The sequence below is a fragment of the Chelonia mydas genome, chromosome 12 (assembly GCF_015237465.2).
Source record: "Chelonia mydas isolate rCheMyd1 chromosome 12, rCheMyd1.pri.v2, whole genome shotgun sequence".
Taxonomy (NCBI): Eukaryota; Metazoa; Chordata; order Testudines; family Cheloniidae; genus Chelonia; species Chelonia mydas.
The window spans coordinates 42,333,413-42,361,014 of record NC_051252.2 but is presented as its reverse complement, the minus strand read 5'-3'; the positions used below and the strand labels follow the sequence as shown (position 1 = coordinate 42,361,014).

The following is a 27,602-nucleotide window of genomic DNA, read 5'->3' as shown; positions in this document are numbered from 1 at the left end:
CCAGTCTCTGGCACAGGAGAACCTGCACACAGCACAGTGACAAGATGGGTCTGAAACAGCCCCACAGCCCAGAACCTAGGGCACTGCCTATCTGCAGGGGAAACTGGCTGCATGGAAAGAAGAAACTCTGTCTGCAGTGACCCAGGCCAGTCTCTCCTGAAGGAAACACCAAGTGCCAGAGCTCGGTACTTTACCTTCTACAGCGCAGAGAGGGAGACACTCAAGTGCCCAATGTCCGAGTCTGTCCCTTATCCTTGACAAGTTGTCCTGAGAAGAAACTCAAATGCAATTCCCCAGCCCATGAAATAATTTCCAGAACTGGGCGTTGGGCTTGACTCCTTCGGCTATTGGCTGTCAGTGAGGGCTGTGCTCCCCCACACAAAAACACCCCCTCCCTCCCCACTACAACTGCTCTCACTTCAAACGTCTGGTACTCTCCTGCACATTAACTCTTTCCGGGAGCTGCAGGCAGAAGGGCATAGTTTGGATTTCTGGATGTCACTGGACACTTCCTGTCTGCGCTGCCTACCCCTGTGCACCTAGCTATGGGAGTCCCCAGTGGCCCAGGTACCCCGACCTAAGCATATTGTAGAGCCACTGACCCCTAAAGTGAGGGGACAACAAAACCTGCAAGTTTGTCCTTCCCACCCCAATGCTTTGGGCCCCTTGTTTCTAGATCCCATAGCTCAGAAGGGCACAGATTGCAGGCATCGTGCAGATACCTGTGAGAGGGGCTGTTACTCCTTTGGCAACTGAACAAACAGGCACACATCTTCTCAGCCTTTGTCTGAATGTGCCAGGGCCCTAAGAGTTAAAGGGAGTCTCAGTTGTCCCAGGGCCCACACAGCCTGATCTTCTTGGCAGATAATGGAAGGTGATGCAACTTCTCTCCCCTCAGTGCAAACAGCTAATGATTCCAAATGTGCCTCTCTTGGGGTGGGCAGGTGCTGGGATGTCACAGCAATGTGAAGTGACACTTCACTGCCCCTTGGGGTGCTACTCTGGGAGGGCAGCATGCACAAGTAAAGGAGGTTTTAATTTTTTAGCCTTACAAAGGTTGTTTCTAGTCTATAGATGCCAACCCTCCCCCACTGAGACTGTGTGTGTCTGGGGCTGACTGAAGATCAAAGAGCTGCTCATGGGCTGCAGGAACCCTGCTAATCTCCCTGCAAACAGATAGGCTGATGACACAATGTCAGAGGTCATCATGACAGTGCCTGTTGGTATCCACCAGTGTAGGTGGAGAAAGGATGAGCAAGGCCCTGGCTTGGCCTGGTGCTTTCATTACCCAGCTACCAGCCCTGACAGGCTATTAGCACTAATTCTGCAGCTCTGCCCCAGAGTCAGCTGGAAACAAAACTGTGCACATCAGCCCTAGGGTGCGACTGCATGGTGACATGTTGCTCTGTCAGAACGTGGCTATAAACAGGTGACATGATGCTCAGCATAGGCTAGGACAATAGCATAGGCTAGGTTAGCCAGGGTTACTCCCAGCTAGCTGACTTGGGTGCCCCATTGTGCTGGGTGGGTGGGTACAGAAACAACCTTTGCCTGAAGCGAAGAGCTCACCATTTTGTCTTCTAATAGGAAAACATGTTGTGTGGATCAGGTCCGGCAGCAAGGGGCCTCCTGGGCACTTAGGGGGCTGGCCAATCTCTTGCTGGGGGCACTGGACTTGTCTGGTGGCTGGGGAGTTGTATAACTTTCAGTGTCTCTACTGCTGAGGCCTGTGGGGACCTCAAGGATCAAGGAAGAGAATAGTGGAAAACAGAGTGGCTCTGGGACATCAAGCATTGGAGGGGCAGATGGCAGTGTTAGGATACTGCACTGGTGTTAAGGGTCAGGTGCCCAGGAGCGACACCCGCAGCTGGGCTACGTGTGCTGAAATAGCTGCTGCATCCCTCGTGCCAGCGCTTGTCAAAAGATTTCACATGAAAAATAGCCTGTGTCAAAAACAAACATTTCACAAAGAAATTTAGTTTTTGAAAACTTTGTTTTTTTCCAAATGAAAAACTACATTTTGTTATTTTCATTTGCTGTCTCCCCCCAGCCACACACACTTTAAAAAAGAAAAGAAAACGAGAAGTTGGCTCCTCCCAGAAACTCTCAAACAAAACATTTTCAAAATGTTTGTGAATTGTTTTTTCTGCCTCTCCCAGAGGCTTTTATCTCTTTGAGTTCAGACAGAGCTGTAAGGGTTAAGTCCTGAAGCCCTCACGTAGACTATTCTGCCTGGCAATAAACACCCTAAATTGACGTAATCCAGAGACTCTACCTGTAATCCTGTGCATGGCAGCGAGGTTCAGAGGAGGGCATGGCAAGATCCTGCCTGCAGCAGGGAAAATATTGGCATGGAGACAACAGATAATCTGTGTTACATAAGGCTGGGGACCTGGCCAGATGGGGTGTCGGGGGCAGCAGGAACCAGGATCCAGAGGGAGCTGTGGGTTCCTTCAGCTGTGGCCTACGGTATCAATAAGGGAATGGAAGTGTTTGGGGACGCATATTCCTTTCCTCAGTTAACTGGAAACTCAGTGCCCCCAGGCCCAACAGGCATGGCTTTGCCGAAGGTTCCAGAAGAGGGTGACACGGGCACCTTTGATCCCATGAGTGGGAATCTACAGAGGTCCTTGAAGAAGAATCGGAGGGCATGTCTACACTGCCCTGCTATTTGGGCTAAAGGGGTGTGAAAAGCAGTGCACAGTCAGGAGTACATTAGTGTGAACTTGGAACCTTTACATTCAGGACTGCAGCATCCACCCGGGGGGGGAGTTACAGTGCAGACCTTTGGTGCTTGCACACTGCTAGTCACATGCCATTAGTCTGAACTGCAGGGCAGTGTAGACATGCCCTGAATTACAAGCAAGGCTGGAGACCAGCCTAGAGAAGGAGGGAGGAGCATGGGCTGAGAGTGAGATCCAGAGGGACCGACTCCAGGGTTACCTCTCCATGGCACCTCAGACAGTGCATGAAGAGGCAGGGAGGAGGGGAGGATACACCAGAGACTAGGGGAGGATGATGGTGGTGGTGGTGGAGTTCTCTACAGGGCACTGGATAACCACCCTTCTGTTCCTACCCACTAGGAGGCCGGTAGCTTCAACTGGTCAAGAATTCAATAGTCCACTTGCCAGTCCCTGACATGTCTCCTTTGGCCCAGTCCTACATCTTGATTTCACTCTCTCCAACATCTCCTCCTGGGCCTGTCAACTTACTGCTTTCTTTTTACCCAAGTGGTTAGCCAATATTTGGAGCCTTGGCGATTGTTTCTGTTAGGAGGAGAAATTGATGACGAGCCAAGTATTTTTGATGCAATCCTATTTATAGAGGATGTACAAAGTCCTGTTTCCCCAAACACAGTAGGAACAAACAACAAGAGGCAGTTCCTTTGCTCACTATGCTAAAGCCAAGGCTACACTTCCAAGTTCTCCAGACATACCAGTGTCAGTCAGTGGTGCAGAGAGATGTGATCTATGACTGACATCACTAATTTGCCAACAGCTTCTAGCACAGATGCAGCTATACCAGCAAAACTGTGTTTTTACAGGGGGTGGAATTAGGTATACCAGCAGAAGTTTTGCAGGAAAAATTGGGTCCAAAGGAAGAGTACTTTGCTGGTATAAAACACAGTACAGCTATATCAGCAAAGTACTCTAGTATACACCAACCCTGAGCCTCTTTCCAGCCAGCACTCTGCCCAAAAATCTCTCTCTTGTGGCCTTCTCTCAGGGCCACATTACAAGTCACTTCATTGTCTCCTGGCTTTCTGCCTCTCTTTGGGTGCTTTCTGGCTGCTTCTGGCTCAGTCACGGACACAGCTGCAACCAAAGGAAATCCTAGCCCATGTTTGTATTCACTCTAGTCTTTGGGCAGTAGACGGCTACCTTTGTTTTGGCTATCATTAAACAACAGGGCATTAATTTGTTCCCTTATTTAGCTGGAATGGAAAATGGTTAACACACCCACTAAGGTCAGTGAAATCTGAGACTGCCCACAGATCATAGAATCATAGAATATCAGGGTTGGAAGGGACCCCAGAAGGTCATCTAGTCCAACCCCCTGCTCGAAGCAGGACCAATTCCCAGTTAAATCATCCCAGCCAGGGCTTTGTCAAGCCTGACCTTAAAAACCTCTAAGGAAGGAGATTCTACCACCTCCCTAGGTAACGCATTCCAGTGTTTCACCACCCTCTTAGTGAAAAAGTTTTTTCTAATATCCAATCTAAACCTCCCCCATTGCAACTTGAGACCATTACTCCTCGTTCTGTCATCTGCTACCATTGAGAACAGTCTAGAGCCATCCTCTTTGGAACCCCCTTTCAGGTAGTTGAAAGCAGCTATCAAATCCCCCCTCATTCTTCTCTTCTGCAGACTAAACAATCCCAGCTCCCTCAGCCTCTCCTCATAAGTCATGTGCTCTAGACCCCTAATCATTTTTGTTGCCCTTCGCTGGACTCTCTCCAATTTATCCACATCCTTCTTGTAGTGTGGGGCCCAAAACCGGACACAGTACTCCAGATGAGGCCTCACCAGTGTCGAATAGAGGGGAACGATCACGTCCCTCGATCTGCTCGCTATGCCCCTACTTATACATCCCAAAATGCCATTGGCCTTCTTGGCAACAAGGGCACACTGCTGACTCATATCCAGCTTCTCATCCACTGTCACCCCTAGGTCCTTTTCCGCAGAACTGCTGCCTAGCCATTCGGTCCCTAGTCTGTAGCGGTGCATTGGATTCTTCCATCCTAAGTGCAGGACCCTGCACTTATCCTTATTGAACCTCATCAGATTTCTTTTGGCCCAATCCTCCACTTTGTCTAGGTCCTTCTGTATCCTATCCCTCCCCTCCAGCGTATCTACCACTCCTCCCAGTTTAGTATCATCCGCAAATTTGCTGAGAGTGCAATCCACACCATCCTCCAGATCATTTATGAAGATATTGAACAAAACCGGCCCCAAGACCGACCCCTGGGGCACTCCACGTGACACCGGCTGCCAACTAGACATGGAGCCATTGATCACTACCCGTTGAGCCCGACAATCTAGCCAGCTTTCTACCCACCTTATAGTGCATTCATCCAGCCCATACTTCCTTAACTTGATGACAAGAATACTGTGGGAGACCGTGTCAAAAGCTTTGCTAAAGTCAAGAAACAATACATCCACTGCTTTCCCTTCATCCACAGAACCAGTAATCTCATCATAAAAGGCGATTAGATTAGTCAGGCATGACCTTCCCTTGGTGAATCCATGCTGACTGTTCCTGATCACTTTCCTCTCATGTAAGTGCTTCAGGATTGATTCTTTGAGGACCTGCTCCATGATTTTTCCAGGGACTGAGGTGAGGCTGACTGGCCTGTAGTTCCCAGGATCCTCCTTCTTCCCTTTTTTAAAGATTGGCACTACATTAGCCTTTTTTCCAGTCATCCGGGACTTCCCCCGTTCGCCACGAGTTTTCAAAGATAATGGCCAAGGGCTCTGCAATCACAGCCGCCAATTCCTTCAGCACTCTCGGATGCAACTCGTCCGGCCCCATGGACTTGTGCACGTCCAGCTTTTCTAAATAGTCCCTAACCACCTCTATCTCCACAGAGGGCTGGCCATCTCTTCCCCATTTTGTGATGCCCAGCACAGCAGTCTAAGATCAGAGACATACTCCCTGGAATCCAAACACCCTTCAGTATATCATACTTAACATGTCCCACACCAAACTCTTTGTCTTCCCTGTCAACCTCTCAGCTGCCCCATTCTCTGGCCATGTCTACATTATGAAGTTAGGTCGAATTTATAGAAGTTGGTTTTGTAGAAAGTATTTTTATACAGTCGATTGTGTGTGTCCCCACACAAATCCCCTAAGTGCATGTACTTGGCGGAGTGTGTCCACACTACCGAGGCAATCGTTGACTTCTGGAGTGTTGCACTGTGGGCAGCTATCCCAGAGTTCCCACAGTCTCCACAACCCATCTAAATTCTGGGTAGAAATCCCAATGCCTGATGGGGCTAAAACATTGTTGCGGGTGGTTCTGGGTACATACTGTCAGGCCCCCCTTCCCTTCCTCCCTCCCTCCGTAAAAGCAACAGCAGACAATTGTTTCGCTCCTTTTTTCCTGGGTTACCGTGCAGACGCCATACCATGCCAAGCACAAAGCCTGCTCAGCTAACTGTCACCCTATGTCTCCTGGGTGCTGGCAGACGCGGTACTGCATTGCTACACAGCAGCAGCTTATTGCCCTTTGGCAGCAAACAGTGCTGTATGATTGGTAGCTGTCGTTGACGTAGTCCAGGGTGCTCTTTTTACCGACCTCGATGAGGTCAGGGGCGCCTGGGCAAACATGGGAGTGACTCAGCCAGGTCATTTCCCTTTTAAGTTTCGTCTCATGGCGATTCAGTCCTACCGGCAGTCCTAGTGCACTGTCTTTTAATTAGCAGCCAGGAGAAGACGATGGCCAGCAGTCGTACTGCACAGTCTGCTGCCAGCAAGATGTATAAAGATAGATGAAGTGGATCAAAACAAGAAATAGACCAGATTTGTTTTGTATTCATTTTCTCCTCCCTCCCTCCGTGAAATCAATGGCCTGCTAAATCCAGTTTTGAGTTCTATCCTTGAGGTTTTGAGTTCTATCCTTGAGGGGGCCATTCTGTTTCTCGCAAAGCCCTCCCTTTGTTGATTTTAATTCCCTGTAAGCCAACCCTGTAAGCCATGTTGTCGGTCGCCCCTCCCTCCGTCAGAGCAATGGCAAACAATCGTTTCACGCCCTTTTCCCTGGATTGCCCAAGCAGGAGCAGACGCCATACCACAGCAAGCATGGAGCCCGTTCAGCAAACCGCAGCAGTTATGACCATCGTAAACACCTCGTGTATTATCGTGCAGTGTGTGCAGAACCAGCACTTGAAAAACCAGGCGAGGAGGCGACGTAACTGCGGTGATGAGGACATGAACATAATTTTCTCTAAAACCGCGTTCCCCCGCAGTTTGGAGATCATGGTGTTAATGGGGCAGGCTCATGCCGTGGAACGCTGATTCTTGGCCCGGGAAACAAGCACAGACTGGTGCGACCACATAGTGTTGCAGGTCTGGGATGATTCCCAGTGGCTCTGAAACTTTCGCATGCGTAAGGGCACTTTCATGGAACTTTGTGACTTGCTTTCCCCTGCCCTGAAGCGCAAGAATACTAAGATGAGAGCAGCCCTCACAGTTCACAAGTGAGTGGCAATAGCCCTGTGGAAGCTTGCAACGCCAGACAGCTATCGGTCAGTCGGAAATTAATTCGGAGTGGGCAAATCTACTGTGGGGGTTGCTGTGATGCAAGTAGCCAACGCAATCATTGAGCTAATGCTATCAAAGGTAGTGATTCTGGGAAATGTGCAGGTCATACTAGATGGCTTTGCTGCAATGGGATTCCCTAACTGTGGTGGGGCTATAGACGGAACGCATATCCCTATCTTGGGACCGGACTACCAGGGTAGCCAGTACATAAACCGAAGGGGGTACTTTTCAATGGTGCTGCAAGCACTGGTGGATCACAAGAGACATTTCACCAACATCAACGTGGGATGGCCGGGAAAGGTTCACGATGCTCGCATCTTCAGGAACTCTGGTCTCTTTAAACAGCTGCAGGAAGGGATTTACTTCCCAGACCAGAAAATAACTGTTGGGGATGTTGAAATGCCTATAGTTATCCTTGGGGACCCAGCCTACCCCTTAATGCCCTGGCTCATGAAGCCGTACACAGGCACCCTGGACAGTAGTAAGGAGCTGCTTAACTATAGGCTGAGCAAGTGCAGAATGGTGGTAGAGTGTGCATTTGGACGTTTAAAGGGTCGCTGGCGCAGTTTACTGACTCGCTCAGACCTCAGCGAAACCAAATTTCCCATTGTTATTGCTGCTTGCTGTGTGCTCCACAATCTCTGTGAGACTAAGGGGGAGACATTTATGGCGGGGTGGGAGGTTGATACAAATCGCATGACCGCTGAATATGTCTTTTGGAATGTAGTTCTGATAGCATAGATTCCTTTCCCCATACAGCGATCAGATTCAGTACCTCCGGTTCGGTCCATGCTGGAGCTCTTTTTCGATTCTGGGACTGCATGGTCACCTGTGCTGATGAGCTCGCCTGGCCAAACAGGAAGTGAGATTCAAAAGTTTCCGGGGCTTTTCCTGTACACCCAGCCAGTGCATCCGAGTTCAGAGTGCTGTCCAGAGCGGTCACAATGGTGCACTGTGGGATAGCTCCCGGAGGCCAATACCTTCAAGTTGCATCCACACTAACCCTAATTTGAAATGGCAATGTCGATTTCAGTGCTAATCCCCTCGTTGGGGAGAAGTACAGAAATCGGTTTTAAGAGCCCTTTCTGTTGAAAAAATGGCTTTGTTGTGTGGACGGGTGCAGAGTTAATTTGGATTTAACGCTGCTAAATCCGACATAAACTTGTAGTGTAGACCAGGCCACTGTGTCTGCTTACAACCCTATCCTCCCTGCTGCTCAGCGGGCCCCACCCTGTCTGGGAGTCAGCTTTGCTGTCTTCCTCTCTCATGCCCACCCATCCAGGCCATGTCCAAAACACTGCTGGTGCTTTCTTAGTGCTGCCAACATTTAGCATTTTATCGTAAGTTGCATGATACTAGGTAAAATACAGACCAACACGGCTGTTACTCTGAAACATGATATTAGGTATTTTTCTTCAAGTCCCAGCTCCTGGGTATCTATGGTTACATGAGAATCTCAGCCTTCATAAAAAAAAAAAAATTGCTTGCCCTGGCCCGTGGTGAGGAGGGGGCTGTTCACGAGGGGCTGCCTGGCGGGGGGCGCTGGGCTGGGAGGGGGCTGCAGGCCCGCCCGTGGATCCCACCGCAGCAGCTGCTGTCTAACCCCAGTGCTGCTGGCGGGCGCGGAGCCCGGCCTGAGGCCTGGCCTGGCTCGGCCGCTCAGAGCCGGGGTCTCGCCCCAGCCACGCAGGGCCCAGCCCCGCAGGTGGGCAAGCTGGGACGCGGACTCCACATGGGATGGGGCTCCCCCGGCTGTGGCTGGGTCCCTGAGCCCATCTGATGGGTGCGTGCGGGGAGTCAAACAGCGCCCCGTGTGGGGATCACTAGGAAAGGGATAGATAATAACACAGAACAGATCCTAGCGCCTCTCTCTCAAGTCCTGGAGCACTCACACCTTGACTTCGGCAGGAAAACCACATATTTGAAATGGGGGGGAAGGTCCAGAGAAGGGCGAGGTAAATGATGAAGGGTGTGGAGCACCTTCTATTATAGCAGAGATTAAAAAGACTGGGACTATTTAGCTTGGACAAGACATCACTAAGGGGGGAGGATACAACAGAGGTCTATGAAATCATGACTGGTGTGGAGAAAGTGAATAAGGACATGTTATTTACTCCTTCCCATAACACAAGAACTAGGGGTTGTCAAATGAAATTAATAAGCATCAGGTTTCAAACAAACAGAAGGAAGTACTTCTTCACACGATGCACAGTCAATCTGTGGAACTCGTTGCCTGGGATGCTGTGAAGGCCAAATATATATGTGGCTCAAAAAAGAATTAAAGAAGTTCCTGGAGTATAAGGTCCATCAATGGCTATTAGCCAAGATGGTCAGGGATTCAACCCCATGCTCTGGGCTCCCTACGCTTCTGACTGCCAGATGCTGGGAACTGAGGATAGAGGATGAATCACTTGATGATTGCCTGTTCTTTTCATTCCCTCTGAAGCATCTGGCATTGGCCACTGTTAGAAGACAGGATACTGGGTTAGATGGACCATTGGTCAGACCCAGTATGACCGTTCTTATGTTTAAAGAAAAGTTGGAAACTGTGAACGAAAGGCTCCAACTTGAGAAGACAAATGAAAAGACCCCAGCATTTATTATTTTAAAATCTCAAGATTTTTAAGGCAATTCTCAATTTTGGGGGCTAGACTCGTAATGTCTGAATGATTAGGCTTGTCAATACTGCTTCCTTTATCACATCTCTGAGATCCAGACTTCTCTCAACAGTTGTGCTGAACCCAGCCTTCTGCAACAGCCATAATGTGTAACGCTGTACCATAGTCCCCAGAAAGATGTACTGTACAAATAGCACAACGAACAAACAAACAGCATAATGCAGGCAATCCATTCCCACTTCTCATAAGATTTCATGTGCCACGGCTAATCAGGGTATCATCAGAACACAGCCAACACGTCTGCATATACAACCACAAATCTTCTAGGCCCAGATCATGAAATATTAGCATTTCCCTGAAAAGAACAAAGACCAGGAGGGTGACAACATCACACTTGGTAGTGGAGATATGTACCTGTGAAATCAATGCGAGGAAGACTCAGCTCACAAGCAGTACAAGAATAGTGGCTTATCTAAACTGCAGATGTGGGCTGTGGGTTTCTTAAACAGTTATGAAACAGAGGAGGAGGGAAGATTACTATCACTGCAGTACAAATTCCCTTGGAAAACTTCTTCATCTCAAAATTTTATGAAGTAGGTACGGAAGGATTAGAGAAGTGCAGATGGAAATCTGGGGGCAGAGCTAAGGCTGCCTACATTGTACATTTCTTTTAAGTCTCACTTGGCCTTTCCTGTCCCTCTGTTTATAACTCGGATATACCTGGAAGGGTTTTAACCCCGTGTTGCTGACATGCCTGGCCTCGATGTGGTGTCTAGAGATGTTCATGGTCTCTCCAGACAGTTTTCACAATTTACCATGTACCTGCTTTCTCACATTCTGATTTCAGCCATGAGAAGATAGTTGTTGTTTATATTACCCCAAGACCAAGCTCTAGAGGAGGCCACAAAAAGCCTTCCAGAGAATGTCTGTCTCTTCAGACTGACAGGGAGACCACACTTAACTTCTGCTGCATTAAAATAAGAGCCCATTGCTTAGACTTTTTGCCCAGTTTATGCAGCAGCAGCAAGCAGGCCTCAGATAAGCTGCTCAGGGGAATGCAGGTCTGTTGTTTCGGTGGCCACTGAACTCTACACCACTGTGTGTATGGGTCTGGGAGTAGCGGAGCAGATTCAAGTGAGCTGTGGGCACCAAGACTACTGCAATACTTTGGGACTTAACTCCCTGCCCTCACCCCAGACTTTCCCAGGAGCTGAAAGCACTTGCTGGTGCAACAGGGGGTTTGATTCCAATCCCTTTCCACCCCAGCTCTTCCTCCCAGTGCTGGAGGAGCTGTAGGGTCACCAGGCAATCAGTGTGCTCAACTCACTGGCACTCTGATGGCACCCAAGATGATACCTGTAGTTAGAGAGAGGATCTTGGGGTGGAGGACAATCAAAAGCCCTGTCTGACTGAGAGGGCATGAATTGATGAGTTGTGCTCATTGTTAGAGTTGTTGTGTTTTGTAGACTCTCAAAGCTGCCCAGCAGCAGGAAGTGCTATTGGGAACAACTCTGGTGTCACTGTCCTTTGTGGGGAAAGGTCTCTCCTTGTTCTGCCTTTACATCAAAGCAAATATTAGGTAATTATGTTTCCTGTTTTTGATTTACTACGTTAGTGTTTCATGCTGTTTGGCACATTCCACACTGAGTAAATAACCAACAGAGCTGGGGATTGGGAGGGAAAGAGAGGTGCAGTGGGACGGAGGTGCTGTGTGTGGTGGGAGGTGGTCATATTGCGTTCATTGTTCCTATGATTATTTATTTACAAGAGACAGTTGGAACACCTTGCTATGATGTTATGGAACATCCAAACGAAAGGCTCCTGGCTGCCTTGCATTGGAACAACCACAGGAAGAAGAGACTGGGCATTTATTTCTATTGCTTCCTCTCTGGTTTGCAACACAGGGTGTCTATCCCAATTACTGCACCAGGTCAGCGCTCTCACCTAAGGGCAGGGCAGGGCCAGAGCTGAGCTGAGCTCCCTCATTGACAAAAGGCACCTAGTGAAGAAGCAAGAACAGAAGCAACGTGGAAAAGCAGAATCAGAGAGAATGCCAAAGCAAGAACAAGAACTAAAATGTCGCCCCTTCCCGGTTGGCACGCCTTTCTCTCCCCTCAGACCACCTACTCCTTCCCCCTCCCCATCTGGCACTGTCTCCCCACTTCATTGCCCCCCATGCCCTTCTCCAGCCTGCGCTCCCTCCCCGCCTCACAGCTTCCCCTATGCCCTCTCCATCTGGCACTTCCTCCCTACTTCACCACAGCTATATCCCAGCTGAGCCGGAACACGAAGATCTCTGCACTTCTCTCCTTCCATCCCAGGCGGGGCAGCATTTCCCTAAGAGTCATGGCCTGGTGAGTTTGCTGGTCTTTTGCTCTGCAAACCGTGGGCAGATGTGAGCTGTTTACAAAGCGCTCTTAGACCTGCCTGGGCTGTGAAAGCTATTCTGTTTTCAAGGCTACTTACTGTAGCACAGTCTATACTGCTGCAGTTTGCTCTAGAACAGGGGTGGCCAACCTGAGCCTCAGAAGGAGCCAGAATTTACCAATGTACATTGCCAAAGAGCCACAGTGATACGTCAGCAGCCCCTCATCAGCTCCCCTCCTGCTCCCAGCGCCTCCCATCCACCAGCAGCCCCGCCATTCAGTGCCTCCCCTTCCCTCCCCATCAGCTGTTTCGTGGCGTGCAGGAGGCTCGGGGGGGGAGGGGGTGCGAGGGCAAGGGGTGGAGTGGGGGCAGGGCCTGTGGCAGAGCCAAGGGCTGAGCAGTGAGCACCCCCCAGCATATTGGAAAGTTGGCACCTGTAGCTCCATCCCCGGAGTCGGTGCCTATACAAGGAGCCGCATATTAACTTCTGAAGAACCGCCTGTGGCTCCGGAGCCCCAGGTTGGCCATTCCTGCTCTAGAAGACCAAAGGCATGAAATGGCCCCCGTGTCTCCATGAATCTCTCATGGGGTTGCATTTTCTGCACCTCCCTGACAATCACTGCCAGCCCCAGAAAAGGAACTGAAGCAATGGACTCTTGTGATAATTGGACCTAGAAATTTACATTAATTGTTAGCTTGACTGTAAAAACTATGTGAAAGTTCCTAAAATGCCACAATAACCTGTAACAACAACTGTTGATGGGAAAAGGTGCTGAAAAGATCTGTTGTTATAACTCAAGGACTGTGTTAAGATCGTGCTTGGTAAAAACAGAAGATGTGGAATCAGAAATTAATGAACCAAAATTGGTGTGTCAGATATTAGGCCTAATTGGTGGGCAAAATAATGAGGTGATGGCAGGGGTGAAAGTAAGTTAGAGGATGTACCGGTATGCCAGAGTCCTGAGCAGGGGGTGTGGCCTCAACCAGAAGAGGCACGGCCTTAAATCCCCGGGCCCTTTAAATATTGATTTAAAGGGCCCGAGGCTCCAGCTGCGGTAGTGGCGGCTGGGAGACCGGGGCCCTTTAAATCACCCCCAAGCTATCAGCTGCAGAGGTGGCTGGAAGGCCCAGGACTTGGGGGCGATTTAAAGGGCCTGGGGCTCCGCTGTGGTAGTGGCTACTAGAACCTTGAGCCCTTTGAATCCCTGCCTGAGCCCAGGGGTAGCAGCGGCCGGGCTCCATCGGGAATTTAAAGGGCCCCAGGGCTCCAGCCGCCGTTACCGCCCGGGCCCTTTAAATCCCCTCTGGAGCCCTACTGCCACTACCCCAGGGCTTCGGCAGCAGGGCTCTGGCATGGATTTAAAGGGCTGGGGCGGTAGCGGTGGCTGGAGCTCTGGGGCCCTTTAAATCCCCGCCACCGCTACTCCAGGGCTCGGGCAGCAGGGCTCAGGCGGGGATTTAAAGGGCTTGGGGCTCTGGTAGCCGCTAGCGCCCCAGCCCTTTAAATCCCCTCCCGAGCCTGCCGCCACTACCTTAGAGCTTCGGCAGCAGGGCTCCGGCGGGGATTTAAAGGGCAAGGACGGTAGCGGCATCTGGAGCTCCGGGGCCCTTTAAATCCCCGCAGGAGCCCCGCCGCCACTACCCCAGGGCTTTAAACTGCCGTCTGGGAAAGCTGGTTCCGGTGCGTTGCACTGGGGCGTACCGGCTTACTTTCACCTCTGGGCGACGGGCTATTCCACCGACCATTCCCTTTGTGGGTCCTTAAAGAAAGAGAATTTGGGGGGAAAATTGGGTAGAACAGATGGAGGCTACTAGAGTAAGCTTCAATTTCTCAGCCGCCACCCCTACCGTTTCCTGGGACTTCATCATCCTGAGCAATGTCCTGACCAGACAGGCCAGAGAGAGGGTTCAGATGACTTTGCCACCCCGACTGGCTCCAGCTGAACCCCAGCCACCACCTGAGATGAAACAGGATCAGATTTTAACAGCAGCAACAGCTCCAGCCCTTGGCAACGAACGTATCTTTTCCCCGGAAGGACAGCTATTACCATCTTTGATACCACCTTTCTAAGAGACGGTCAAACAAGGGCTTTCCCTTCTAATAATTCTCCAGCTACAGGGAAAGAGAACAAGGCATGTTGTTGAAATGGAAGTCTTACTTAATACTTTACATTTCAAATGCTTTAACTTTTTCCCTTCTTCTCTGTATTACAACAAACCATTGAAAGGATTTTAATGCTGCGTTTACCACGGGACTCAGCCGGCACAGGGCTCTGTAGACAACGTAGACCTTGCTGAACACGGTTTAATGCTGGACAGGGACCGGATGATGCCCACACCGCCCACCTAAATCATGCACCAGGGCCCACAGGGCGAAGCCAGCCCCCTCCTGTCGCCACAGCCATAGTCAAGGGGTTTGTGGAAACAGCAGAACGAACCCACCCACGGCAGAGCGCCTCGGAAGCCGGGTACGGACCCGGGCTCGCAGGGCTCGACCAGGGAAATTAAAACTAGTCCTGTGGACGCCGTGGCTCAGGCCGGAGCTCGGGGAGCGGGTTTCAGGGCCCGAGCTCCAGGCCGCTGCGCCCGGAACCCTGGGCGTGGAGAGGCCGGGGCGCGAGTGGCCGGGGCCGGGCGGGCGGAGCAGGGGCCCGCTCTGCGGGTTTCTCGCCTGGGCCCCACCTCTGGCGACGAGTCATCCGCAGCGGGCCTCGAACCGCTGCCAGCCGGAGGCTCCGGCGCCAGGCCGGGCCCGCGTGCGGCGGCCTTGGGCGCCCGCCTCGGCCTCGGGCGCCGCCCTCACGCGCCCGCCCCGCCTCGCTCCGGCGGGGGCGGGTCTCGCGCCGCCCGGCCCGAGATGGCGGAGCGCGACCGCAGGAGCCGCCGGCCGCCGGGCAGGGCGCGCGCGGCGAGCGGCCCCCCCAGGGGCCCCCGGCCCGGCCGGTGAGAGCAGGGCGGGGCCCGGCGCGACCCAGAGCTGCCCCCCGCCTTTCCCCGCCCCATCCCAGGGCCCCCTGCCCCCCCACCTGCCCCCACCCCCGTTCCCAGCCCTCCCCTCCCCTCCTGCCCCATCCCAGGGCCCCCCTGCCCCCCCCACCTGCCCCCACCCCCGTTCCCAGCCCTCGCCTCCTCTCCTGCCCCATCCCAGGGCCCCCTGCCCCCCCCAGTCTGTCCCCACCCCCATTCCCAGCCCTCGCCTCCCCTCCTGCCCCATCCCAGGGCCCCCCGCCCCCCCACCTGCCCCCACCCCCGTTCCCAGCCCTCGCCTCCCCTCCTGCCCCATCCCAGGGCCCCCTGCCCCCCCCACCTGCCCCCACCCCCATTCCCAGCCCTCTCCTCCCCTCCTGCCCCATCCCAGGGCCCCCTGCCCCCCCACCTGCCCCCAATCTGTCCCCACCCCCGTTCCCAGCCCTCTCCTCCCCTCCTGCCCCATCCCATGGCCCCCTGCCCCCCCACCTGCCCCCAGTCTGTCCCCACCCCCGTTCCCAGCCCTCGCCTCCTGCCCCATCCCAGGGCCCCCTGCCCCCCCCGCCTGCCCCCAGTCTGTCCCCACCCCCATTCCCAGCCCTCTCCTCCCCTCCTGCCCCATCCCAGGGCCCCCTGCCCCCCCCACCTGCCCCCAGTCTGTCCCCACCCCCATTCCCAGCCCTCGCCTCCTCTCCTGCCCCATCCCAGGACCCCCTGCCCCCCCCACCTGCCCCCAGTCTGTCCCCACCCCCATTCCCAGCCCTCGCCTCCCGTCCTGCCCCATCCCATGGCCCCCTGCCCCCCCCACCTGCCCCCAGTCTGTCCCCACCCCCATTCCCAGCCCTCGCCTCCCCTCCTGCCCCATCCCAGGGCCCCCTGCCCCCCCCGCCTGCCCCCAGTCTGTCCCCACCCCCGTTCCCAGCCCTCTCCTCCCCTCCTGCCCCATCCCAGGACCCCCTGCCCCCAGTCTGTCCCCACCCCCGTTCCCAGCCCTCGCCTCCCCTCCTGCCCCATCCCAGGGCCCCCTGCCCCCCCCACCTGCCCCCAGTCTGTCCCCACCCCCATTCCCAGCCCTCGCCTCCTCTCCTGCCCCATCCCAGGACCCCCTGCCCCCCCCCCCTGCCCCCAGTCTGTCCCCACCCCCATTCCCAGCCCTCGCCTCCCCTCCTGCCCCATCCCATGGCCCCCTGCCCCCCCCACCTGCCCTCAGTCTGTCCCCACCCCCATTCCCAGCCCTCGCCTCCCCTCCTGCCCCATCCCAGGGCCCCCTGCCCCCCCCACCTGCCCCCAGTCTGTCCCCACCCCCATTCCCAGCCCTCGCCTCCTCTCCTGCCCCATCCCAGGACCCCCTGCCCCCCCCCCTGCCCCCAGTCTGCCCCCACCCCCATTCCCAGCCCTCGCCTCCCCTCCTGCCCCATCCCAGGGCCCCCTGCCCCCAGTCTGCCCCCACCCCCGTTCCCAGCCCTCTCCTCCCCTCCTGCCCCATCCCATGGCCCCCTGCCCCCCCCACCTGCCCCCAGTCTGTCCCCACCCCCATTCCCAGCCCTCGCCTCCCCTCCTGCCCCATCCCATGGCCCCCTGCCCCCCCACCTGCCCCCAGTCTGTCCCCACCCCCATTCCCAGCCCTCGCCTCCCCTCCTGCCCCATCCCAGGGCCTCCTGCCCCCCCCACCTGCCCCCACCCCCGTTCCCAGCCCTCGCCTCCCCTCCTGCCCCATCCCAGGGCCCCTCGTGCCCCAAGTCTGCCCCCACCCCCGTTCCCAGCCCTCTCCTCCCCTCCTACCCCATCCCATGGCCCCCTGCCCCCCCCACCTGCCTGTCTCCTGCCCCCCCTCCTGCCCCCAGTCCCAGCCCTCGCCTCCCCTCCTACCCCATCCCAGGGCCCCCTGCCCCCCCACCTGCCTGCCTCCTGCCCCAAGTCTGCCCCCACCCCCGTTCCCAGCCCTCTCCTCCCCTCCTACCCCATCCCAGGGCCCCCTGCCCCCCACCCTCTGTCCCCACCCCCACTGCCCCCTTCCAGCTCTCCCCACCTGCCCCCCCGTGACCTCTGCCCCCCACGTCCCCTCCCAGTGCCCCCCCAGAACTCCCTCTCCACTGGCCACCTGCCCCTCCCTCCCACCCCACAGCTTCCTCTCATCATCTCCCCAGTGCTCCCCGCCTGCCCTAACCTCTGCCCCCCCACCCCTTCACCTGCTCCAACTTCCCCCCAGTACCTCCCACCTGCCCTACTCTCCGACCCATCCCTCACTTCCCCTCCACCTGCCCAACCCCCTGCACCTGCCTCCATCCAGCTCTCCCACTAGCCCTGCCCTCAGCCCCCTCTCAGCCCTGTCCCCCACAGTGCCCCTAGCCTCTCAGTCCTGCTACCAGCCATCCCCCAGCCACCTCCTGCCAGCACCCCCGCCCCCAACATCTCCCCACCCTGCCCCAGCCCATCTCCTTCTTCCTCCTAACTTGCCTCTTTCCCAGCACCCTCTGACTCCAGCCTTGGCTCTCCTCTCTGTCCCCCATCCCTGTGCTCCTCAGACCTGCCCCTTATTCATGGCTTCTGGCCCCCTTTGCCCCAGCCCCTCTCCCATCCCACTCTCCCCCACCTGCTTTGACCCCCTGCCAGGTCAGCTGCTGTCTCTGAGTCTGTGTTTGGTTGCAGTGAGGAGCACCCACCTGTGTTGCCGTCCCCGATACGTGGAACCAGCTGCGAGAGGCCGGAGTGCTACCAGGCAGAGCCATCAGGCCTGCTGGAGTGTTACCAGTGCCGCTACCTCTGCACGGCCAGAGGTGAGAGTCACCTGCCTCTGCCACCCAGCGGACGCTCTGCACTAATTCCCATAGTGCACAGGGCCCTGTCTGGGGGCTGAGGGTGCCAGGTGTCCTGTCTAAAGTGTGTGTGGGGAGGGGAGGGGTCTGCTGCCCGTGCCCCTGCTGCCTCTTGGCTGTTAGTCCTGGTGAGGTTGGACGGAGGCACCTGCCAGTTCCCTCCGTGCTCCTGGCCGGTAGCTGGATGTGTGTCCTGGGACAGGATGAGAGTTTGTCGGCATCTGGCCCTGGTGATGTCGTGCCCCGGGAAACACCAGCGCTTAATGTGGTCTGACATGTATTGGGGGGCTGGTCTGTCGTCACTCCTGACTGCCCATTCCTCAGCCCAGCAGTTAATTCTGCCCCCAAATGAACCCTGTTCCCCCCCCACTCCTCATCAGTTCTCCCCCATCTGGCCTCTACTCTTCACCCCTCGCCTGGGGCTGGCTGCAGCTGGTCCCTTCTCTCCCTTCCCAGGCTGGGTGCTGTGGGGAGCACGGGGTGAGAGGGGAATCATAGAATATCAGGGCTGGAAGGGACCTCAGGAGGTCATCTAGTCCCACCCCCTGCTCAAAGCAGGACCAATACCCAACTAAATCATCCCAGCCAGGGCTTTGTCAAGCCTGACCTTAAAAACCTCTAAGGAAGGAGATTGCACCACCTCCTTAGGTAACGCATTCCAGTGTTTCACCACCCTCCTAATGAAAAAGTTTTTCCTAATATCCATCCTAAACCTCCCCCACTGCAACTTGAGACCATTACTCCTTGTTCTGTCATCTGCTACCACTGAGAACAGTCTAGATCCATCCTCTTTGGAACCCCTTTCAGGTAGTTGAAAGCAGCTATCAAATCCCCCCTCATTCTTCTCTTCTGCAGACTAAATAATCCCAGTTCCCTCAGCCTCTCCTCATAAGTCATGTGTTCCAGTCCCCTAATCATTTTTGTTGCCCTTCGCTGGACTCTTTCCAATTTTTCCACATCCTTCTTATAGTGTGGGGCCCAAAACTGGACACAGTACTCCAGATGAGGCCTCACCAATGCCGAATAGAGGGGAATGATCATATCCCTCGATCTGCTGGCTATGCTCCTACTTATATAGCCCAAAATGCCGTTAGCCTTGGCAACAAGGGCACACTGTTGACTCTCATCCAGCTTCTCATCCACTGTAACCCCTACATCCTTTTCTGCAACACTGCTGCCTAGCCACTCGGTCCCTGATCTGTAGCAGTGCATGGGATTCGTCCTTCCTAAGTGCAAGACTCTACACTTGTCCTTGTTGAACCTCATCAGATTTCTTTTGGCCCAATCCTCTAATTTGTCTAGGGCCCTCTTTATCCTATCCCTACTCTCCAGCTTATCTACCAGTCCGCCCAGTTTAGTGTCATCTGCAAACTTGGAGGAACCATCCCATTGCTCCCAGGCAGGGTAGGGGGAGAGGAGCCACCTTGAGCTGGGTTCGTCCTGTTCCCCCAGCTCCACCTGGGAGAATGAGGTCTGCTCCCGGGGGGGAGCCCTGATTGGCTGCTGTAGCTCAGGATGTGGGACAGTGGAGAAAACAGCCAATCAGAGGAGGGTCCCCACAGGTGGTGCTAGCAACCTGCTTGCCTCAGCAACCCTACTCCTTTTCAGACATTTGATTTCCGGGGCTAGGACCTAACCCACCATACTTACCCTGTGTGTGTGTACAAACCCCTGTAACCTGGCACACTTACCCTGTGTGTGTGTGCGCGAATCCACTGTAACCTGGCACACTTACCTTGTGTGTGTACGCAAACCCACTGTAACCCGACGCACTCACCGTATGTGTGTGGGAGTACAAACCCAGTGTAACCTGGCACACTTACCATTTGTGTGTGTGTATAAACCACTGTAACCCAACACACTTTCCCCGTGTGTGTATACGTAACGCAGTGCATTTTAACTCATATGGGTGGGTGCACTTTATCCTGATTGCAATGGTCCCTTCTGTCTTTGGAATCTCTGAATCTGTGCATACGCAGACCTATTGCAACTCAGTGGACTTCAACCTCTGTGTGTGTGTGTGTGTGTGTACACAGACCCACTTCAAACCAGTGCTCTTTAACCTATGTGTGTACACATACCCATTTGAACCCAGCGCACTTTAGGCCCCGGAGATGGCCATGCCTGCAGCAAGGTCCATAGCTGGGATGCATCTTGCCAGCTGGGGATCTTCCTCATTCCAATAGTCCCAACTCCCCTGAGACAAAGACAACACTTGATTCCAGGAGAGCTGTTCACGTGCTGATCCCGGGGCTAGGGTGTGTGCATGCTGCAGAAGGGCAAGGAGGAGGTTGGGCCTGTGGCTGGTGAACTATTACTCTAGCTCATGCCTTGAGCTGAGTGTGGGTTATTGAGGTGAGGGCTCTGGCCAGCTGCATATGGCTCTTTACTCTTGTGACTTGGTGGTAGGCATCAACCTACAGGGAGCAGCAGAGCAGCAGGAATGGGATTTGCTGTTGATGCTGAGCGAGAACAGAGGAAGCTAGATAAAGGGTGTCAGGTAGTTTTTACAAGCTCATAAAAGGGGTTGTATCAGTGGATGATGGAACTTTGCCCCGTATCAGTGCAATAAAACTCCTCCAGAAACCTGCCTGGAAGCATGGAATGGGGGAGGGTTTTGGTGCCTTTGCATGGGTGAATTAGTTGCTCCGAAAGAGTCAAGTTGCTGTCAAGTCTCCTACTTTAAAAAGCTGCCCCTTTTCTCCTTCGTATTGTTTTACAGCAAATCCAGCCTCGCACAGCAACTTGCCTCCCGTATCCTCCACTGGTGTCATGTAATGCTCAGGGGTAAAGTCAGGGCCTGCACCCAGTACAGAACCATCACCTGGGCTCTCTGCTGCCTTCTCTGACTGGACAGTTTAGAGGGTGTATGACCAAGTTCCTTTATGCTGGTTTAGTAGGGGTGAAGGTGAAATTTCTGTGCACCCTTCACTCCTAAGACTCTTCCTTCCACTGGAGCAAGTGCATAGACCGTCAGTCTTTGGGTACAGGGGCTGAGATGTTTGGCACAGTTAATTTGCCGTATACCACCATGGAAGCTGAAGGGGGCTAATTGAATCCAGTAGCATGTGCAGCTACTGCTGGCTCTGAATGTTTGGGGAGAGAAGGCTAGGAGTATAGCATGTTCCCTGCCTGCCAGCCAGCCAGCCAGCCAATTGGCCCTTCCCGAGCTTTGGAATACAGACTGTTCCCCGCTGGCTCTGCCTCAGGTGGATTCTTCATTTGCACCCCTAAGTGGCTGAGTGCTTTGCAAAGATGTGAGGCTTGTCCTGTCCATGGCATACAGTGGTGATCAGGGATGCCCCTTGGTAAGGCTGTGTGCCTCATGGGGTTTAAAGCAAGTTAAAAACAAATGAGATTTTCAGAGCCTGCTAACAGCTGCCTTATTTCCTGCTCTGGGGCTGCTGGCTTGTTTGCATTAGTGAGTTGTTGATCCTGTCTGTCAAGGTAGCTGTGTCACACCCCTCAGCATGAGAGCGCTCGCAGGACGCATGGATTTATCTGAAGTTGTGGGTGCTCAGCACGTAAGAAAAAAGGCCCTTAAAATATAAAGATCAAAGCAAAATAGTCTCTCCTTCTCCCTCCTAAAGCAGATTGGCTGGAACCTGGCTTCTCCTTCTGGTCTGCCCCCCGCATTCAGAGGGCAGGTGAGGAGCTCTCATATTAATCAAGCTGCTTGATTTATTTGGATTTGTAACAATTGCAAGCCCCTCTCCAGAGCTCCAGGTATTTCAACAACAATTGAAACAACAGTAGGACTGTGAGGAGTAGTTCCCCACTATGCTGTATGGCTGTATATCTGCCCTGTCATCAGACACCTAAGGAAAAAGTTGGGCTTTGCAGTCATGGGAAAATGCACAGGTTAATGTCATCAAGAAACTGGTGAGGAAAAGGTGGGCCTTGCATGTTGTCCCGTGGTCATCTTTCCCTCAGTGAAAGGGAGCTTCAACTACTTATTTCATGGTCTGCAACAGGCAAACCCTCCCTCATGTCCCTGTGTTGCTGCGAGAGAAGCCAGCCCTCTTATAGTTATGGGGGGTGCAGGACCTTCTCAATAAGAGACCCACTGCTAACTGGCCTTTGAATTGTTCATCTTTGCAGCTTGCTGCCAGCTGGTGGAAGTTCTGCTGACCATGCTGATCCTGATCTGCAGCTCTGTGTCCTACAGCTCGACAGGCGGTTACACTGGCATTCCCAACTTGGGGGGCATTTACTACTACCAGTACGGAGGGGCTTATAGTGGCTTTGATGGGGCAGAGGGGGAAAAAGCCCAGCAACTTGACACCCAGTTCTACCAATTAAAGCTGCCGACAGCAAGAGCAGCAATGGCTGTGGGAGGGGCCCTGATGGCCTTCTCTTGCCTTCTTGTTTTGGTTGGTGTACTGCGGCTGCCATGGCATTTCCCAGCCTGGCTGCTGCTCGAATGCACCCTGGACATATTGATTGCACTTGGCTTCCTGCCTGCTCTGTACTTCTACTTCCACCTTCTGTTGGATGCCTACGATTCTCCAGTGTGCAAAGAGAGAGAGAATCTCTACCAAAGCAAAGGCTACCAAGGATTCAGCTGCAGTGTGCATGGGGCAGAGATAGCAGCTGGGCTCTTTAGCTGCATTGCCATTGTGGTGTTCTTGGTCAGTGCTGGCCTTGCTGTCAGGGGATACAAAACAGTTCATCAGCTGAGAGAGAAGCCACTGGAAATGTATGAGTTTTAGGGTGGCTTGTTCATAGCCAAGCTGTCCTACCAGCTCATCTCTCTCTGTGGCTGCCAGCCTGGACACCAAGAAGGGGCAGCACCCTCTTCCCTGTCTCAGGACGTTGCATCTGCACTGCTACAATCAGAATACAGGACCATGGCCACAACAAGCACCCCTACCATGAGAGAACAGCTCCAGCTAGAGCCAAGCTGCTCTTAACCAGCCCTCACATTTAAATCTTGTGAATGTGAGTGGAACAGATGCATTCTTAGTTTCATAATCCACATCTGCTCCTTGGCTCTGCCTTTGTTAGCAGTGACTAGCTTACTGCTTGTGCTGAGGTCAGTATCTTGGGAGTAGAGGGGCCCCTCCATCTCCTGATCTGCTCAAGCAAGATGTCCCAGCTCTCTCATTGGCCATAGTCCCGTTCCTCCCATACAAGGTAGAACTACCAGCGCTTGGCAAGATACCTTGTTCATTAGCTAAGACTGCGCTTTTCACTTGACCTTAAGCACAAGTGGACTTCATCTCTCCTCCCATCACTGCATGTTTGAACAACTTTGATTCCCAGCTGCTTGCTACAGCAGTGCAGGGAGCAGGAGAGAATGACATAGGAAGAGAGCCCAGGTTCGGCCACTAAGCCCTGCCACTAGCTCTCCTCTGAGCCTGTGCTTCCTCACATTTCGGAGTGTCACCTTTAAACCATGGTTCTGATTTTTTTTAAATGTAATTGATCGTATAAGAAAATGATTCTACAAACCCGATCATTAGCGGAAGGGTGAGTGAGGACAAACACCAACCATTGTTCGCATAAAGCAGGGGTTCTTAAACTGGGGGTTGGGACCCCTCAGAGGGTCCTGAGGTTATTACATGGTGGGTCACGAGCTGTCAGCCTCCACCCCAAACCCCACTTTGCATCCAGCATTTATAATGGTGTTTAATATATAAAAAAGTGTTTTTAATTTATAAGGGGGTCGCACTCAAAGGCTTGCTATGTGAAAGGGGTCACCAGTACAAAAGTTTGAGAACCACTGCCATAAAGCGAAGTGACGTCACTCAGGCAGTAAAAGCTTCACCGCTTGTGTCTGGAGCGTGACCCTAATGAACAGTTGAGCGCTGCATGCCTGTGTGGAGCCTAGCAGAGCAGGAGCAGCAGTGGGGGGAGGGGGTTTACATGTTCATTAGCACCTAGGATTGAGCCTGTGACCAACCCATGGGGAAATGGGATGAAGGCCTGGGAATGTAATGGATCACAGTGGCAACAAGAGAAGACCATCCTATTAAATACAGTTTCTATAACTCATCCCACTATGGTGGGACACTGTCCCCACCACCTTCACCACTTAGCTGAATGGCCAAAGTGTAGGTGCTCCAGGGCTCCCTACAGATTTGAACCTCAAGAGTGACAATGGCTAGAGTTGCCAATCCTCCAGGAATTAAAGATTAATTTTTAATTAAAGATTGTCATGTGAGAGAACCTCAAGGACTACATCCACCCAAAATCGGCATCCCTAACAATGGCTGCTTCAGCCCCAGGGGGATGTTGCTTTTGGTCCCTGGTATGGGGAGTATGGTGCTCAGCTGAAGGGCTGGCAGCCCGGAGATAGATGGAGCAGGCCTTCTTCTGGGAATGGCTGGAGCCTGGCAGTATTTGATGGCAAAAGGCACATATCCCCCCGCTCCTCCCGCCCCCTTCTTTTTTCCCTTCTGCTACATGTGGAGAGTTGGCCAGCTGGCTTGGCAGGCGGCCACATCCTTTGGGTAAGAGGGGCAGGAAGACCCATTTCTGGTGTAAGCTAGTGCTGTTGCTTTTTTCCTTCCCTTGTCTCTGCTTTTCCCCTGCACTGTTTCGCCAGTGTGGAAGGCAGTTTGTGCTGTTTCTCTCCCTGTAATAGAGGCCCAACACAACTCAAGGGAACAAGAAATAGCCATGTCCTTGTCTGAGCAGAGCTCAGGGTGGACAAGCATTTACCTAAATTCTGTAGAGCATGTGTTCTCATGCTGGAGGGCATAACACCCCCTGGCCTTTGTTTATGGCTTGAAGCTTTTTTGGGGGGGTTTATAACATGGGCTCACAGCCTCCAACTGATTGAGAGCCCTGCTGGAGCTGGACCAAGCACTAGAAAAGACTCGGCACTGGCCCCCCAGGTGCTAGCTGAGCTAAGCTCAGACTTTCTGGCCCGTCTACCTCTGCTACAAGCTGAGTCAGCTAGCTAGGGTCGGGCACTCCAGAGTGGTGGGCGGACAGGTCAGGCCTGGCTGAAGTGAAGGGGAGGCATGCCCCACAGCATTGTGTATTTCACTGAGTTGCTCCTCTTCTCCCAGGTGTGGTGCAGTTAATCCAGGTGTTACTGAATGCTCTGGCTCTTGTGTGTGCTCACTTCCTATTTTGTTCTTTCTGGATTCAGTGCTGGCTTTACAGATGGTGGCTTCAATGATAATTGCTACTGACCCTTCAAGGGCCAAGCACTGGTGCAAATCCAGCAGCTGGATCAGCAGTTCACCATCCTCAGAGCTCTTCCTATATAGAGCGGCTTGACTTTCTCTTTGGAGAGCTGAGTAATAGCACTGGGCTTCCTTGTTGGAAGGTCCATGCCTCTGCAGGTTCTCTCGCTAGGAAATGGCTGCTTCTGGAAGCCAGGTGCAGGCTCCTGGCATGTTTGGCCTATGGCACAGTGGTAGGCATCCAGCTACACACAGCCCTACAAAGTAATGGCAAAGATCTTTGCAAAGGGAGAGAGGCTATATTGATTAAATGGACTGTGAGCTAGCAGGCACTGCTGGGGAGGCAGCCACTGTTGGGAGACTCCTAAACATGTTATGGAATTAGCATGGTTCTCACTCCACAATGTGATAGAAAAATGAACTTTTATCAGGATCTTCCAGAGCTCAGTGGTGCAGCTAGTGAAGCAGTTGAGTATTCTTGGCACTGCTGGCCTCCTCCTAGTGAGGCAGAGCTAGGGTAACAAGCGGTCGTAGCCACTAGCAGTGGCACCTGCAGGCCAACTCTTTCTCTAGGTATAAAATTTCTAAGCAAAATGTTCTGGATAAGAATGTGTTTTTCACTGACTTTTATTCTTTCATTCACAGGCTGCCAAAGTTAGTCTCTTTTTGATATAATGCAGGGAAGAACTAGATGATAAAATATTAGAGACCAATGAGAGTCCCATAAAGTAATTGGCCTGATGTATAACCTGGACTCTCATCAAATCTGTCTGAAGCAGCGCTAACCCAAGCTTGCTCAGTCCTTTGATTCCCTTAGAAAAGCCAGATAGGTGCTGCAGGCAGTGAATCACTACTAATTCCAGCTAATGGTGTCAAGGGACTGTGGTGCACAGAGCTCTAAACAGCACCTGTCCAGAACAAGGGTCCTGTGGTGCTTTTCCAGAACTGTTAACAGTACTTGCCTGTTTTGAACCCCAGTGGGTAGGTACATTCCCCCTTGGTAAGGTCTCCCTATAGTTTCAGCTGAAGAAAGATATTATCAATTTCAAATTATCTAGCTCCAGACACATGGTGCACATGCATAAGCCCCTCAGTGATATATAACAGGGACCATCACTTGAAGAAAAATAAGTTTAAATGATGCAAGAGTACTACTATAAAATTCTGTGCCAGATCACCAGCTGTCATTCTACTGCCCCCTTTTACAAAGAGTTACTTTTTCTTATAGCACAGAGTAGTTCTGCTAGGAATGTATTGTGCAGAAGACTCCATTAGGAGAGTTGACCTATAAATGAATTCCTTCTAATCAGTGCAGAGCTAGTATTAACCCTTTGAGCCAGGCATTTATATTACCATGATAGAGAAGCAATGCCAGAGACAAGTTTGTTTCCATTTTAAAACCAATGTGTGATATAAATCTCTCTTCTGGCCCTGAGTAAATTTAGGCTGGAAATTGGGAGATTCTGGAAAAGCCTTGCAATAGGAGCAGTGAAAGCATAAAGGATTTTAAGATAGAACTTGATAAATTTACAAATAGGATTATATGAGGGGGGGGTTTCTGCAGTAGCAGGGGCCTGCACTCAGTGAGCCAGGGGATCCCCTCCACTCCTATGCTCTATTTGTTTCATACTCTCTGAGGGTTGGCAGGGGCACCTTTCTGTATAAAATGTGTCTGGTCTTGTTGTAGGCAGCAAAGTTAATCAGCGTAGATTGAGCAAGATATGAGACTTTGGAAAACAGAGTACAGCTATGAAAATTCTGCTGTCAGATCTCACAATAAAGCTTCCCCGCTTTACAGTAAAGATATTAAATGCTGAGCTCTTCCTTGTATTCTTTATAAACAATTAAAGGTGAACTTTACTCTTTTAAAAAGTTTGACTTTTTTATGGAATATAATGGGGCAGTGGCTCTATGAAACCATGAATAACCTTCAAAATGAAATGTCATTTCATAGCAGCCCCTATGTATAGCATCCCCTTCATTAGCACTGACCACATGGAAAACATGCAGAACCAACATGAATGGCCAGGACTGCTTAAAAACCCTGCAGTGAATACAAGTGATGTTTAACCTCTAGTTTCAGAGTAGCAGCTGCGTTAGTCTGTATTTGCAAAAAGAAAAGGAGTACCTGTGGCACCGTAGAGACTAACAAATTTATCTGAGCATAAGCTTTTGTGAGCTACAGCTCACTTCATCGGATGCATTCAGTGGAAAGCTTATGCTCAAATAAATCTGTTAGTCTGTAAGGTGCCACAAGTACTCCTTTTCTTTTAACCTCTAATGTTTCTCTTACTTAATTGGCACCAGTCTACTCTAAAGCATCACACGAGATCACACAAAGCGGGGGGTGGAGCCAGAGATATGGCAGTAACAGAAAAAGATTCATAAAAGCCAATTATCAGCTGAAGTATACCTGGTTTTGCTTGGTAGTG

General features: G+C 52.6%; 2 protein-coding genes across 6 annotated transcripts in view; one reads left to right on the top strand and one right to left on the bottom strand.

Moving 5' to 3' along the window:
- Positions 1 to 15,007, bottom strand: part of TAT (tyrosine aminotransferase) — a 29,250-nt gene extending 14,243 nt beyond the window's left edge. The window contains exon 1 of one of the 2 annotated variants that reach the window (XM_007062429.3): positions 14,931 to 15,007. The gene's annotated coding sequence lies outside the window, so the exon portion shown is untranslated. Of the gene's footprint in view, positions 1 to 14,496; positions 14,650 to 14,930 lie in introns of those variants that run through there. The other variant, XM_043526466.1, reaches the window with a different exon arrangement.
- An 82-nt stretch (positions 15,008 to 15,089) lies between these two features.
- The window catches only part of MARVELD3 (MARVEL domain containing 3), a 37,322-nt gene continuing 24,809 nt past the window's right edge, over positions 15,090 to 27,602 (top strand). For 2 of the 4 annotated variants that reach the window (XR_006285133.1, XR_006285134.1), the window contains exons 1-3: positions 15,090 to 15,191; positions 17,865 to 17,992; positions 22,133 to 23,503. Coding sequence is in view for 1 of the 4 variants with exons in the window: in XM_037878067.2 (XP_037733995.1) it covers positions 15,106 to 15,191; positions 17,865 to 17,992; positions 22,133 to 22,743 (825 nt within the window). In the remaining 3 variants the exon portion in view is untranslated. Of the gene's footprint in view, positions 15,192 to 17,864; positions 17,993 to 22,132; positions 27,038 to 27,602 lie in introns of those variants that run through there. The other 2 variants (XR_006285132.1, XM_037878067.2) reach the window with 2 other exon arrangements.